This window comes from Herpailurus yagouaroundi, unplaced genomic scaffold (assembly GCF_014898765.1).
Source record: "Herpailurus yagouaroundi ecotype Mexico unplaced genomic scaffold, PumYag 29, whole genome shotgun sequence".
NCBI classification, from domain to species: domain Eukaryota; kingdom Metazoa; phylum Chordata; class Mammalia; order Carnivora; family Felidae; genus Herpailurus; species Herpailurus yagouaroundi.
In genome coordinates, this window is record NW_024412377.1 from 107,469,696 (window position 1) to 107,485,008 (window position 15,313).

The 15,313-nt window shown below is 35.0% G+C and overlaps 1 protein-coding gene across 4 annotated transcripts in view; it reads left to right on the forward strand.

Annotated features, from left to right (window-relative positions):
• CENPK (centromere protein K) overlaps nucleotides 1-15,313 on the forward strand; it is a 58,729-nt gene that overhangs the window by 31,308 nt on the left and 12,108 nt on the right. For 2 of the 4 annotated variants that reach the window (XM_040452082.1, XM_040452072.1), the window contains exons 9-10: nucleotides 4,211-4,264; nucleotides 4,872-5,733. In XM_040452082.1, coding sequence (XP_040308016.1) covers nucleotides 4,211-4,264; nucleotides 4,872-5,030 — 213 coding nt within the window. In that variant the 3' untranslated portion in view covers nucleotides 5,031-5,733. Of the gene's footprint in view, nucleotides 1-4,210; nucleotides 4,265-4,871; nucleotides 5,734-15,313 lie in introns of those variants that run through there. The other 2 variants (XM_040452090.1, XM_040452099.1) reach the window with 1 other exon arrangement.

Genomic DNA, 15,313 nt, shown 5'->3' on the forward strand with positions numbered 1-15,313 from the left:
TTTTTCAACGTTTATTTATTTTTGGGACAGAGAGAGACAGAGCATGAACAGGGGAGGGGCAGAGAGAGAGGGAGACAGAATCGGAAACAGGCTCCAGGCTCTGAGCCATCAGCCCAGAGCCCGACGCGGGGCTCGAACTCACGGACCGCGAGATGGTGACCTGGCTGAAGTCGGGCGCTTAACTGACTGCGCCACCCAGGTGCCCCAAAGAGGAAGTTTTCTTTGTTTTCTTATAACCTGTGTTTTTTATTCTTATTCTTCCCCTTCTTCATTGTAACTATGTGTTTCCCATTCTACCTATTGTTATTTGTATGCTTTGTTCATTTCTAAAATTGTTGACAGCCTTCTGTTAACCATTTGATTAAGTTCATGATTCCTTACCTCTTAATGATCATAATCATAGAATAACTCACATTTTCTGATTCCAGTCTTGTTTTGTTTTCACCATTTTCTTTAATCTATCAAGCTTCTCTACTAATAGAACCAGAGTTAAAGGATTCTGAAAGGAATCATTGATCACAGAAGCCATTATGGGTTTATTGTTAAGTTACATTTGATAAACTCACATTTTTAAAATGAAGTATATGGACCATTAATACACGTTACACAATGATAGAGTACTCATTTTTTTTTTCTCTCCCTTTGTCTGTCAAGCAGTAATACTGGATATATGAGTTAGCTTAAGCTGCTAGAGAAAAATACCATAGATTAGATGGTTTAAACAAAAGAAATATATTTTCTCACTTTTCTGGAGGCTAAAAGTCCAAGATCAAAATGCCATCTGAGTTGGTTTCTGCTGAGGCCTTCTTCGCTGGCTCTGGACAGCCATCTCTTGCTGTGTCCTCACATGGCCTTTTCTCTTTTCGAGTGTAGAGAGAGAGCTCTCTGGTGTCTCTTTCTCTTCATATAAAGACACCATTCCAGTTGGATTAGGGTCCCACCCTTATGGCCACATTTAACTTCACTTACCTCCATTTCCAAATGTAGTCACCAAGGAGGTTGGGACTTGAACATGTGAATTTTGAGAGAAACAATGCAGCCCATAACACTGTGTTTTGTCATTCAAAAATATGTACAAAAAAGAAAGAAAAAAACCCTGAATCCCTCCACCGTATTGTTAACATGAGGTGAACATCATTTGAGACATCTTCATAAACACCTACATATATAGAAGCATAAATGGATTGATAGATGTTCAGATCAATGTAGTTTTGTATAGATCAGTATAAAATAAGTATTAGATGGGGTACCTGGGTGGCTCAGTCCGTTAAGCATCCAACTATTGATTTTAGTTCAGGTCATGATCTCATGGTTTGTGAGTTCAAGCCCTGCATTGGGCTCCACACTGACAATGTGGAGCCTGCTTGGGATTCTCCCTCTCCCTCTCTCTGCACCCCTCCCCAACTTGTGCACATGCACGTGTGTGCACACTCTCTCTCTCAAAATAAATTTAAATAAACTTAAAAAAATAAGCATGAGATGTAATTTTACTTAAATTGATAGAAGAGAAATGTTAACTCAGATAAATATTTTTGTGCCTCAAGTTATTTTAGTTCTGGAGAGGTCCCTAATATAGAGAAAAAACAAATTATGAATAACATTATAAAAGATTAAAAGACCTAAAAAATGTTCATCTTTCAATTTTAGGCAGTATTCACTCACTCCCTGCTATTAAAGATGAAGAAATTAGCATTCTTCCTATAACACCATTACAATTTGTTATTTGTTTTAACTTTGGCAGGTTTATAACATTTTTATTCTGTCTCATAACGTTATTTATATATGTGTTTCGTGTTCACATTGTATTGGATTCAATGCTTATCATCTTTGACCATTTATTTTTGAGTTTTTAAGTTAAACTAATTGATTTGATTGGTTTCTTTGAGAAGTAATTTGTTCAAGCAGAATTCCTGGGCATTTTATTTTTTGGATTCTTGACTGATAAAAATGCTTGGTTTGCCTTTATATGCAAAGGATATTTTTGGCACATTAAAAAAAAAAAATCTCAAGACCTGGTAGGGATTGTTCCATTCTTCCGAAATAGGATGTACTGGGCCATCCTGTAGATAGCTAGGCCAGCCTGTAGATATCTTTCTGCTTCTGAGTATATGTCTGAAGAGTTCTTTATCTTTGACCTTCAGTAATTTAACAGATACCTTACAGTGTTGATCGTTCAGTATCATTTTTGTTTTGAAGATGACATTGTTTTTTTTTTTTTAACGTTTATTTATTTTTGAGACAGAGAGAGACAGAGCATGAACAGGGGAGGGGCAGAGAGAGAGGGAGACACAGAATCTGAAACAGGCTCCAGTCTCTGAGCTGTCAGCACAGAGCCCAACGTGGGGCTTGAACCCACAGACCGTGAGATCATGACCTGAGCCGAAGTCGGACGCTTAACCGACCAAGCCACCCAGGCGCCCCATAGATGACATTGTTTTTAGGGGCAAATTTAGGTCACATTTCGTTCAGTGGAATATTATGGTTTATATTATTTTTCATATCCTTATGTTGAAAGTCTTTTTTTTCTGCTCTGCTTTCATTATATTTTTCCTCTGCTTTTTCTTTGATTGTCTCAATCTGTGCTTTTTTGCCATTTTTTTCTGTATCAGTTCTTTAATTGTTTCTTTCCTCACTAGTGAATGCTGCTTTTCTACTTTTTTTTTTTAATTTTTTTTTTTTCAACGTTTATTTATTTTTGGGACAGAGAGAGACAGAGCATGAACGGGGGAGGGGCAGAGAGAGAGGGAGACACAGAATCGGAAACAGGCTCCAGGCTCTGAGCCATCAGCCCAGAGCCTGACGCGGGGCTCGAACTCCCGGACCGCGAGATCGTGACCTGGCTGAAGTCAGACGCTTAACCGACTGCGCCACCCAGGCGCCCCAGAATGCTGCTTTTCTAAACCACTCTTTCATTTAATAAGGTATTAGAGGTCAGGAGATTTTGAGGTCTAGCTTTACTATCTTTACTCAGGAATCACATTCATTTTCACTATTTCTTTAAAATATTTGTAGTTATGTAAGACTTTATAAGGGCTCTAAGGTAATCTTTGACTGGTATCAGGAAAGTACAAGCTGTCACTGTGGTAGATGACTTTGCATTTAATTAAATGTCTGAACTCAAAAGCTGCTGATTAGGATTAGTATTATCTTGGAGTGAGATTTCTAGCAGAACCCCTTTAGATGTTGTCCTAGATAGTAAATATATTGAATGATAGAATTAGGACTGTATTTTTCAGCTGACTAGACCTGGGCCAAATAAAATATTTAGTGAGGGACATAAAATATCTTTCTTGGGTTTGAAACATTAAAGAATGAAGGAGACATATCTCAGCTAGATGTATGAAAGAGGCTTAGACATTTTAGATCATGGTATGCTGAGAGGTCAGCAGGGCAAAATTGATATCTAAAAGGTAATGAATAAACTTAATAAAATTCCAGCATCTATACAAGTATGAAAGTGAGTCTTCCTTTTCATCTTTGGTGTTTGAGTCACACTTGTATCATATGGAGACTGGTTTGAAAAAGAAAAAAAGATAAATTAGAGCACATTTAGAGAGCAACTATGATATTGAGGGGCTGCAAGTCTACAAATTATGAAAAATAATTGAAGGAAGTAATGACAATTAATATGGCCAAGACTTGGGGCTTATAATACCCATCTTCAAATACTTGAGGAATCTTGGATTGCATTGGAATGGGATTTATTCTCTATCATTCCAAGGGAAAAAGAAGCAATGAATTGAGTTAACATTAAGAACTGTCAAGAACTCTAGAAAGTTGAACAAGGCTCCCTGGGAAGTAAGTTTCCTGTCCCGAAGCTGTATAAATAGGGTTTGGAATGCCATTTGTTTGAGATATTTTGATTGGAAGGCTCAAAAATTAGACAGTGTTTTACATGAGTATATGTAAAAAAATATAATTTATCCATTATTTATTTATAGGTAGTCTGAATTGTACCTTCTAGTAATTCACTTTCTTAGAGGTTGTTTGAACTTTGTTTTTATGAACGTGACTGTGTAGTACAAGCAGATTGTTTACTTTCAGAATTCTTTTAAAATCACCTAATTCTAAATATTTGGTTTTGGTATACCTTGTACCATTGCAGGTAAGAAATACTAATTTTTAAAAATTTTGTAATAAATATAGTTTAATATTCTGCCACTGGTAGAACTGAGATGTTAATTCTTTGTTATTCACATTTCTGTCAAAGACAAACATTCAAGAATCAACTGCACAGCTGATAACACTGCATGAAATGTTAGAGGTAAGCATTTTGTGTAGTTGTTTTGTCTTCAAGATTTCTTTTAATTAGTGACTTCTAAACAATATACACAGGCTTGAAACAGAAAATACTGCTTTAGTTCTTAAACATACCAAATTTTATTAAATCAATTTTTATTAATTTATCTTTACTATAAGATAGTTTGTTTTCTATCCATTACTAGAAAGAATATTGTCATTTTTAAAAAAGAACATAGTTAGAGACTAGCCCTTAATCATATTCTTAAGATTATTACTTTAAAAAAAATTTTATGATGTTATTTATTATTTGCACAGTGAAACCCTATTATTTGCACAGTGAAACCCAGTTGACACCTCTGTACTCTATCTGAACTACATATGTGAGTTTAAGGATTCTTCCCACATAGTTGCAGAAATCTGTACACAGTTTTGAACATGTTTCCATTTATTAATATGTAGTTTTTTTAAAAAGGAAGAAAATCGCTTATTTAAGTTAATACATGGAAATTATGACAAGCAATTATTCAAAGAGAAAAGAGATCAACATTCTTTGGTAACCAAATTTTTAATGTTTTATTATAGCTGTATCAGTTTTTTACTAAGGTATTATGAACGGTATTTTTTTCTAGATTCTTTTAAATAGATTATTTGATGTTCCACATGATCCATATGTCAAAATTAGTGATTCTTTTTGGCCACCATATATTGAGCTGCTCCTGCGTAATGGAATTGCCTTGAGACATCCAGAAGATCCAACCCAAATAAGATTAGAAGCCTTCCATCAGTAAAAGGATGATCTCTTTTTTCACACAGTACTTAATGAATCTTGTCATTCAAGGATAATGGAAACACTGAGGATTACTTGGACAAAGAACATTATTTGCAAATCAAAGCACATAGTCCCTCTTCCTTTCATCCATAAAATGACACATGCCACCTACAATTTATAAATGGTCCTTTCACATTCAATTAGTACCTTGGTGTTTTCAACTCGATGGAAAAGAATGCAAGTAAAAAACATTCTAGACTTAATCATAATAAACTTTTGATGTATCTTACTTCTGCAGTATTCTTTGTTAATTTATGATACTGTTACTGTAATGTTTTTCTTTTGAATTTGTGACAGTTTATTTTATGTATTTTGAGTTCCATTTGGAGCTTATATCTCGAAATTTAGCAATTATAATGGAAAGGCCATTTAATTTGTAGATGGCTTTAAAATTGACAATATCTGATATAGAAGGAATCGTAATTTAAAAGCATGTAGTAAATCTGTTCCATGTGTACTGCCTTATTTCTAGATTTAAAAATTGGAACAGAAACTAATGGATAAGTGTAGCATGAAAACTATATCTTAATATGTATTATATAACAAGTGATCTATATTAAACCATGCTGTTTCTGTTTATTATTGCTAACAAAATTGTGTTCATAAAATTTTGTTAATTCTCCATGACCTTTCTGTAAATAAAACTCTTTGGTCTAAAAGTCTCTCTACCTTTTTTGGTGATGTGGCATGATATTTTAATAAATTAAATAGACTTTTTCATAGGTAGAAAAGTGAGGATATTATAGGACTCATTCAAGATTACATATAATCTAAACTAGAGAATTCCACAGGCTTTTAGTACCATTAATTTTCTAAGAGGATGTAGTGTGTACTTTTATATTTGAAAATGCGGTCTGCTGTTTATCCACATTTCTTGCTTACCTTCAATACTTCATCTTTTTTAAAGTAAGCAAATACTCCTCCAAGTATATCTTACACCTTTTAGAGAGAATAGAAATACTGTTAAATTTTAGAGAATGTAAGTTCTTTTACAGGAAGATGACATATAAAGTACCTTGCTAGAATAGTCAAGTTGGGAGTCAAAGGAATGAGCATCTTTTTAGTTCTTGAAGTTACTGGAGAAGGGAGAAATGGTTCAGTCAGTATAACCCTGACAATAATTCTACAAAGTAGATAGTACTGTTGTCCATGAACTTCTTTGTGTTGCAGATTACAGAAAGAAATAAAGTAGTAAACATCTTGATTTATTGGGCAAATCTTCATTCACATTTTACTGATAAAGATATTGGTTAGGATTTTTTTAGTGCAATATCTTGTGTAAGACTTTAAGGAAAACTATGATGATTACATCTCACTTTACTTGACCCAGGCTTTTTACCAAGATTATTTGCCCACTTTTGATATCAGTTATAAACAAAGTAAGTTATAGTAGAATTGTCTTGATTTGTATTCCATCTAAACTTACAGCCCTTGTAAGCTGTCTATGGTTTTGAGTATGTTGGAGAAAGTGTTTTAAGTTCTGAAGACCGTTATGTATTTTTACTTTTCACTGCTTTAAGATAATCCATGGAATCTATTAAGGTTTATAATTTGCTTTAATTTTACTGACTCTTAAATATGATAATGCAAAATATCAGAAAGTAATACCACATTCTAGCTTTCCCACATCAGATGGTGATGTTAGCCTAATTTAAAAACAAAAAAATTGATGGGGTGCCTGGGTGGCTAGTTGGTTAAATATCTGACTTTTGATTTCAGCTGAGGTCATGAGCTCATGGTCCTGAGATCTAGCTCCATGTCTTTGGGAATGTAGCCTGCTTAAGATTCTCTCTCCTCCTCTGCGCTTCCCTGCTCCGTGTGTGCATGTGCACACACGCCCTCAAAAAAGAAAAAAAGAAAAAATTAAAACAAATTGTTTTAGTCTACCAGAAAATATACTTAACTTTGTTATTGGTTGATGTGTATGCACGGATTGATTTTGGAGAAATTAAATATCTATTCGGTTGAGAATTCAACCCAGTTGAATATGACCCTTTTGAGACTTAAGATAAGTTTTATGTGGTTGTAGGTCTATGTTAACATTTCTGATTCCCTATTTTCCTTAAATTACTTTTTAGTTTATTTAGCTATTAGTTAACTTCTTTTTCCCCCATAACTTTTTTTTTTTTTTTTTTTTTTTTTAAATAGCCTCCACACTTAGTAAGGGGCCCAATGCAGGGCTTGAACTCACTATCCTGAGATCAAGACCTGAGCTGAAATCAAGAGTCAGAGGCTTAACCAATTGATGCACCCAGTTGTGCCCCTTCCCCCAGCACATATTATATTTAGGTGTCTCTAAATAACATTCATGTACATCAATACTTTGAAGTCAAGATACTTGATCTTATTTATGTATTAATAAATAAGCACATATATTTCTATAACACAGATTTGTTTTTCAATATATTGACAACTATTTCAATATGATTTTTTAAAGTTTTACTTATTTAAGTAATCTCTACACTCAACATGGGGTTTGAACTCATGACCCCGAGACCAAAAGTCACATGCTCTTCTGAATGAGCCAGCAAGGTGCCCCTCAATATGATTTTTTTTAATTGAGTTATAGTTGACATATATTTTATTAGTTTCAGGTGTACAACAAAATGATTTGATGTTTGTGTATACTGTCAAATGATCACCGCAGTAAATCTAGTTATCATCTGTCACCAGGGTTAACAATATTTTTTTTACTTGTGACGAGAACTTTTAATATGCAATACAGTATTATTAACTATAGTCACCATACTGTACATTATATCCCCATGACTTCTTTGTTTTAAAACTGTAAGTTTGTACCTTTTGACACTCTTCACCCATTTTTCCCACTTCACATTCCCTGCCACTGGCAACTACCAATCTGTTCTCTGTATCCATGAGCTTGTTTTGGTTATTGTATTTTTTATGTTTATTTATTCTTGAAAGAGAGAGGGCATGCTCATGAGTGGGGGAGGGGCAGAGAGAGGGGGGGACAGAGGATCCAAAGCAGGCTCTGGACTGACAGCAGATAGCCCAACGCAGGGGTTAAACTCAAAAACTACAAGATCATGACCAAGCTGAAGTCAGACACTGGGCCAACTGAGCCACCCAGGCACCCCTGTTGTTATTGTTTATAGGTTACACATATAGGTGAAATCATATGGTATTTGTCTTTCTCTTTCTCTCTGACTTATTTCACTTAATGTCTTCAGGGTCCATCCTCATTGTTGCAAATGGCAAATTCCATTCATTTTTTGGATGAATAATATATATGTATATATGCCACCTTTTCTTATTATTTTTTTTGTTAATGTTTATTTGAGAGAGAGGGAGACAGAGGAGAGGCAGAGAGAGAGGGAAACACAGAATCCAAAGCAGGCTCCAGGCTCTAAGCTGTCAGCACAGAGCCTGATGCGGGGCTCAAACTCACAAACCATGAGATCATGACCTGAGCCGAAGTCGGACACAGCTAACTGGGCCACCTAGGCACCCTATACCATCTTTTCTTTATCCATTCATACATTGATGGACACTTAGGTTGCTTTCATGTCTGGGCTATTATAAATAATGATGCAGTGAACATAGGGTTGCATCTATCTTTTTAAGTTAGTGTTTTCATTAGTTTGCTTCTTTGTTGCTTTTACCAAGAATTGTATTTTTCAATTCTCTAGAACATTCTTTATTTGAAAGTGAAGTTGGGTTAATTGTAAGTGTATATTGCAAACTCTAGGGCAATTGCTAAAAATATTTTAAGTGTAATTGATGTGCTAAGACAAGAGAAAAAGTAGAATTGTGTGTAAAATGTTCAGTTAAAATGAGAGAAGGCAGGAAAATGGAAGACAGAGAGGACAAAAGCAATGGATAGAATACAGTAACAAATATGCAAATATTAATCCAGTATATCAGTAATCACTTTAAATGTGAATGGACTAAATACACCAATCCAGGCAGGACTGTCAAAGTGGATGAAAAAACAAGACTCAGACTCTGTGTTTTCTACAAGAAACTCGTTTGATATATAAGGACCCTGATAGATTAAAAGTGGAGGTATGGAGGAAGATACACCATGCTAACACTAACCAAAAGAAACCAGGACTTTATTAATTTAAGACGAAGACTTCTGAGCAAGGAAAATGACCAGGGCTTACAAGGAACATCACATGTTGATAAAACTGCCAATTCTCTGAGAAGACATAATAGTCTTTAATATATATGCACCTAACAACATCATCACAGTGTATGAGGCAAAAACTGATAGAACTGCAAAAAGAAATAGATCATGACCTGAGCTGAAATCAAGAGTCAGACACTTCACTGACTTAGCCACACAGGCACCTTCAGAAAAAAATTTAACAAAAGAACAAAGATTACCTATGTTATAGAGAAAGAAATAAATATAACAAAATTCACATAATTTAAAAATATCATAGTGTCTGGGTAGGGCCCCAGTCTTACATTAGAGGCAAGGAATTAACTTCTTACACCTCCATAAATGCTGAAAGTACATGTGATTAAATGTATTAGAGCAAAACAGTTTATTACAGCACTGCAAACAAGAGCATCAGCATTATTGTACTGGATTTCTTTATCTCCAAGTCCCACAGAGCAATGTGATGGAGCTGGGTGGAGACTACACCTGCAGTGAGTTTTGCCATAGCTGAGAAGACCAGGAGGAGAATGCTGAGCGTCGTCTGTAGCAAGCCGCAAACAAGGCAGACCTCAATGGAGAGCAAGTACTTAAAGCATTGTCACATTGTGGTTACCTTGACATAGTTAGTTGCCGATATGACCAGTTCAGAAAGTACTCAATGTCAAAAGATGGGTAGTTTTGTGGTCAGCAAGAGCGTGCAAGAATCATCGATCATGTCCTCGGGAGGACTATCTTTCCTAATACAGATAAGAGACCAAACATAGTAGTCCTAACAGTGAGAATCTCCTTGACTCACAAAGCAGAATTCAACTGCAGTATATAGGAAACATACCTAAAACAAAGTAATTCAGAAGGGCTAAGCATAAAGGAATGGAAAAAGGTCTATAAAGCGTAGAGACTTTTGGCCCATTTTGAAATTGGATTGTCTTTCATCCTACTGAGTTTTGAGAGTTTTTATGTATTCTGGAAACAAGTCCTTTATCAGATACATAATTTACAAGTATTACACAGGCTCCTGGGTGAGAAAAACAGCAATAGTAGAAACACTGGTGAAATTTGAGTAAAGTCTACAATTTGGTTAATAGTAGTATACCAGCAGTAGTTTCCTGGGTTCAGTAATTTTAATGCAGTTATATAAGATGTTAACCTGAGGGAAGCCAGATGAGAGATATATGGGAAATCTCTGTACTATTTTTGCAACTTTTGAATCAGTTTAAAAAGCTAAAAAAATAAGGCTTCAAAGTGATGAGTTCTCACATTAGTATACTCTTTATTTTAACATGTGACATTGATAAAATTTAGAAGAAAACAAGGAAAAATAACAAGACTTAAAAACTAGATAAACATTGGAAGATCAGCAATCAGAAGAGAAATAGCTGTGAGTGGAAATGACTCTGGGTTTAGAAGCAACTTAGTGAATATGAGATTTTGGTTCTTTCCTGGAAATGAATATTAAAACTTCTCCATATGAGAAGGAGGACTAGAATCAAGGTCTCTCATTAAAGCTAAGGGCTTGAGTGGGTCTCTTCACAGTCAAAACCTTGTGAAAGGAGATCTAAAACAAAAACTACTGAAGATTATAAAGCTGTGAGTGTGAGAAAGTGAAAGTGGCAACGATGCAAAGATACAGCTTTATGGCCAGGAAGTAAGTGGGGATATTTAAATACCCAGTGTTGCTTGGATAGGTGTAATAGCCAGTCTCCAAGATAAATGATCCTCCTCTGCTGGTATTCATGTCCTTGGGTGGCCCCACCTCCACATATTGTGTCAGTGTTGGTCTCTGTGACCAATAGAATATGGCAAAGAGACAGTGTGCAGCTTCGAAGGCTAGATCATAAAAGACATTGCCTCTTCTATCCTGATCTCATTTGGATTGCCAAGTTCTTGAAGAAGCTTGACATCATGATATGAGAACACTCAAATAGCTTGTGTTGAGGCTCATAGGAGCAGAAACTGAGGTCTTCTGCGAACAAAGCATCACTCTTTCTCAGCTGTGTAAGTAAACCATTTTCAGCTTTCAGATATCTAACCCTGGCCAAAATCTTGACAGCCTCCTCATGAGAGACCCTGAGCCAGAACTCTTCAGCTAAGCTGTTTCTGAATTTCTGAAACACTGAAACTATCAAAAAAATAAATGGTTATTGTTTTAAGCCATTAACTTTTGGATTATTTTATTATATAGTAATAATTTTATCACGGAGATGCTAAAACACCATAATAACTGCTTATGGACTTGGGGATGGGAGAGACTAAAGCAATTTTAAAACTCCTAGGTAAAAGGGGGTCAAAGTAGAGGGTGAGGAAAAGAATAAAAATGACAAACCATAAACATAACAGTTTTCCTAGTAAAATGACCAATCAAACAAAAATGTTAAATAAATGAAGGAATTTAATGCAAAGAGCCAGAGCAACAGATTTTGTTTTTTGCATCTTCCTACTTTCTAAGGGAACTAAATTTTGTTTGGGTAATCCACTCTTGTCTACAGAGCCATGTATTTAGCTAAACCAAACATGGTTGTCTGTATCCCTTTCTTAGTGATTTATTTAAGAATACATTTGGTGCAATATTGACTTAATATATATGTCTTCTGAGGAACTTTTGGGATAGATATATTTTTTTTTTTACTGATTAAAAAAATATACAGGAGGAGATGACTTCTTCTGGTGGATGTTACTGGGTCCGCATGGAACATCTGGAACTGTTTAGCCATTTTGTAACCATAAGTAGAGCTGCCATGGACAAATCTGGCGTATTTAGTATGGCAGAGTCACAAAAGAGAAAGAACAAATTCTGATAATGTTATTGAGCCAGTGAATTAGTTGACCCTAAAGGTGCTTTGCTAGGGAGCATGATATATAAGATAATAAATTCTCCTTCTGGTTTAAGTAAGTTGAGACAGATTTTTTATGTTACTTGAAACTGAAGGTATCCTAGCTAGTAGCAACATCCAACAATGAAACATTGGCTCTCAGTGAAATTAATTTTATGGAACAATCTGATGATTTTAAAATGTGTATTTTGAGGTTGTTTGAGAAATTTTTCATCTAAAAAAGCTAGAAATTATAACACAAAAATAGGAACAAGTGAAAGAACATTTGGCTATGAAAAGGAATTAATTACAAAGTCCCATACCTGATTAATATAATTTAAATATAATTCTATAACTGAGATAAACTCTTAACTGGATTGAGTCAGAGATTGATTTAATAAATTGAAAGATAATTTGAAGAATTCATCCATAAAGATAAAAAGATAAAAATTATGAAGAGCAAATAAGAGATATAGAGGACAAACTGAGGAACTCCACCAACATAAACCTTCTTAAAGAATAGAGAGAATGCTGAATACGTAATATTTGAGTACATAGTAGCTGAAAAATCTTCAGTATGCAGAACAATAGAAGCTCTCAGAAAAAGATGCTCACTGAATTCTGTGCAAGATAAATAGAGGTAAAACCACAGCATGAAATCGTTTGCAAAATATCAAGGAGAAAGAGAATACTAAAGGTACTAAAGAGAAAAGATAGTTTAGTAAGATAGAAATAGCAATCATATCTTTCATCTGCAACAACAGATGGTGAGGCTGAGGGTGGTAAAAAAGGTCATCAGCCTAGAATTCCATAATAAGCTAAACTATTATTCAAGAATGAGGAAAAAACAAATTTTCTGACATAACTAAAAACCTTTCCTACTGCGTACTCTCCCTAAAAAAACTCGTAGCAGGTATACTTCAAGAAGAGAAGTTAACTTCGAAGGATGAGGGATAAAAGAACCACATAACTTTATTTAATATCAGCTAATGAAAGGAAGACATGTAGAAATAAATTGTTTCCGGAAAAGATGTTGCAAGGATTTCTACTTCAGAACATCTGGTTATTCAAACAATAAATACAACCTATGTCTAAAGGAAAAATCCCTACAAGGTACCAAGTTTGTATTAGCATGTTCATGGTGGGAAGAATAGCAGTTTTCCCACATTGTTACCATATACTATATGCACATAAGTTGTGATGTATCTTTAGGAATCAGAAGTAAGGAATGAACTTTTGGTAGAAAGTTAATTTATGCAAAAATACTTAAGGTTTTTTGAAGACAGAGTTGGATTTCCCTCTTATTTTAGGGTGTAAAGTGTTCATTTTGACTGGAGCATGTATATGTATTTTTTTTTTAAGTTTATTTGTTTTGAGAGAAAGCAGAGAGAGAGAGAGAGAGAGAGAGTGAGAACGGGGCATGGACACAGAATTCCAAGCAGCCTCCACACTGTTAGCAGAGAGCCCAGTGCAGGGCTCTCGCTCATGAACTGTGAGATCATGACCCGAGCCGAAACCAAGAGCCAGATGCTTAACCGACTGAGCCACCCAAGCACCCCCATGATATGTATTCTTATTGTCGAATGGCAGTAAGACAAAGGGCTGTTTTTGCTTCAGGACAATTGCATGTTATATAGAAACTGTTTGCTTTTTTCAAAGAAAAAAAGTGAAGCAAGTAGTCAAAAATCTCTCTAAGAGCATACAAAGAGTCCTAAAAATCAAAGAAAAAAAGTTAAAATAGACTATCTTAGAATTAGGAATTTCTATCTACAAACTCTGTCTTCCTTTAAAGGGTTAGAAGGTAATCCATAGAATGGGGAAAGATATTTAGACTATCTATATCCAACAAAGGACTTAAATCTGAAATATATAGTGTGCCCCCAAAATCAATAAATAGAAGACATTTATCCCAGTTAAAAATTATCCTGGTAAAAAAAGTTAACAGACACTTCACAATAGAGAATAAATATTTTGACAATGTTTTAACAATAAAGGAGATAGAATCTGAATCCATTCAGGCTCTGTAACAAAATACCACAAATTGGGCACTTATAAACAACAGAAATTCCTTTGGCACAGTTCTAGAGGCTGGAAATCTGCTGTCAGGGTGCCAGCATGGTCAGGTGAGGGTCTTCTTTCTTGCTCTTAGTGCCTTCTCAATATGTCCTTACATGGTGGAAGGGGGAGGGATCTCTGTAAGGTCTCTTTTATAAGAACACTAATTCTATTTATGAGGATTCTACCCTCCTGACTTAAGCATCTCCCAAAAGTTCTACCTCCTAATATCATCACATTGGGCATTAGGATTTCAACTTGTGAATTTTGAGGGTGACACAAAGATTCAGACTATAGTAGAGAGGAACTCTAGTTTCCAGCTAAGATGAAATAGACACACTTCTCCCTATTTCTCCCACTAAAGCTTGGCACATTATATGAAGAATACATGTTAAGAAAATTGAAAAGTGGACTGAAAAAAACATACTGGCTAGAGACTTGGTGAATTGTGGTTCCATTTGCTGCATGGAAAAGACAGACGAACATGTCTAATTCTGTATATCACAAGAAGTTTGTACTGCCTTATAAGACACAACCAAGTAGACATTTAGCTCTCAGAGTCATTGGTGTGTAGATGGTCTTTAAAGTCAAGGAAAAGCATACATTAATCAAAGGAAAAATCAGTTGATAAAGAATAGAATGGGTATCGGGACTGACTCCTGGGCATTTTACTATTTAGTAACTGGGAAGAGGAGGAGAAAGGACTATGCAGTCATACAAAAACTAGAAAAGTACAGTATTTCCAGAAGTTGGGAGTGATTGATTCAATTGAATGTTGCTGGGAGTTCAAGAACCACAAAACTGACCACCAGAATGGCAACATGGATGTCAGAAAAATCCTTAGGTGGACTTTACTGAGTTCTCTATCATTTGAAGCTCTATCATTTATGTCACTAAATTATGTAGTGTATTGCATTTTCCCTTATCACACTTTCATATTGTTTCCCAATTTATGAATTTATTGAGGAAAGGAACCTTATATTTTGTTACTTCTTAGCCTTCTGCACAATGCTAAAGAGTGGCACTTATTAGCATATTGGGATTTTTATTTTTATCTCAGTAATATACTTTAGCTTCATCTTCTCTTTTTTGAATATTAGATATTGTATAGTATGGTTATAAACCATTGATTATACTCACTCTTTTCAATCTTTTTTTTTCTTTCTGCTATTGCTCCCATATGCTAATAAAAAAGTAAATAAGTAAGTAAATAATAAGTAGTTAAAGCTGTTTTGCCTCTGAAATTTC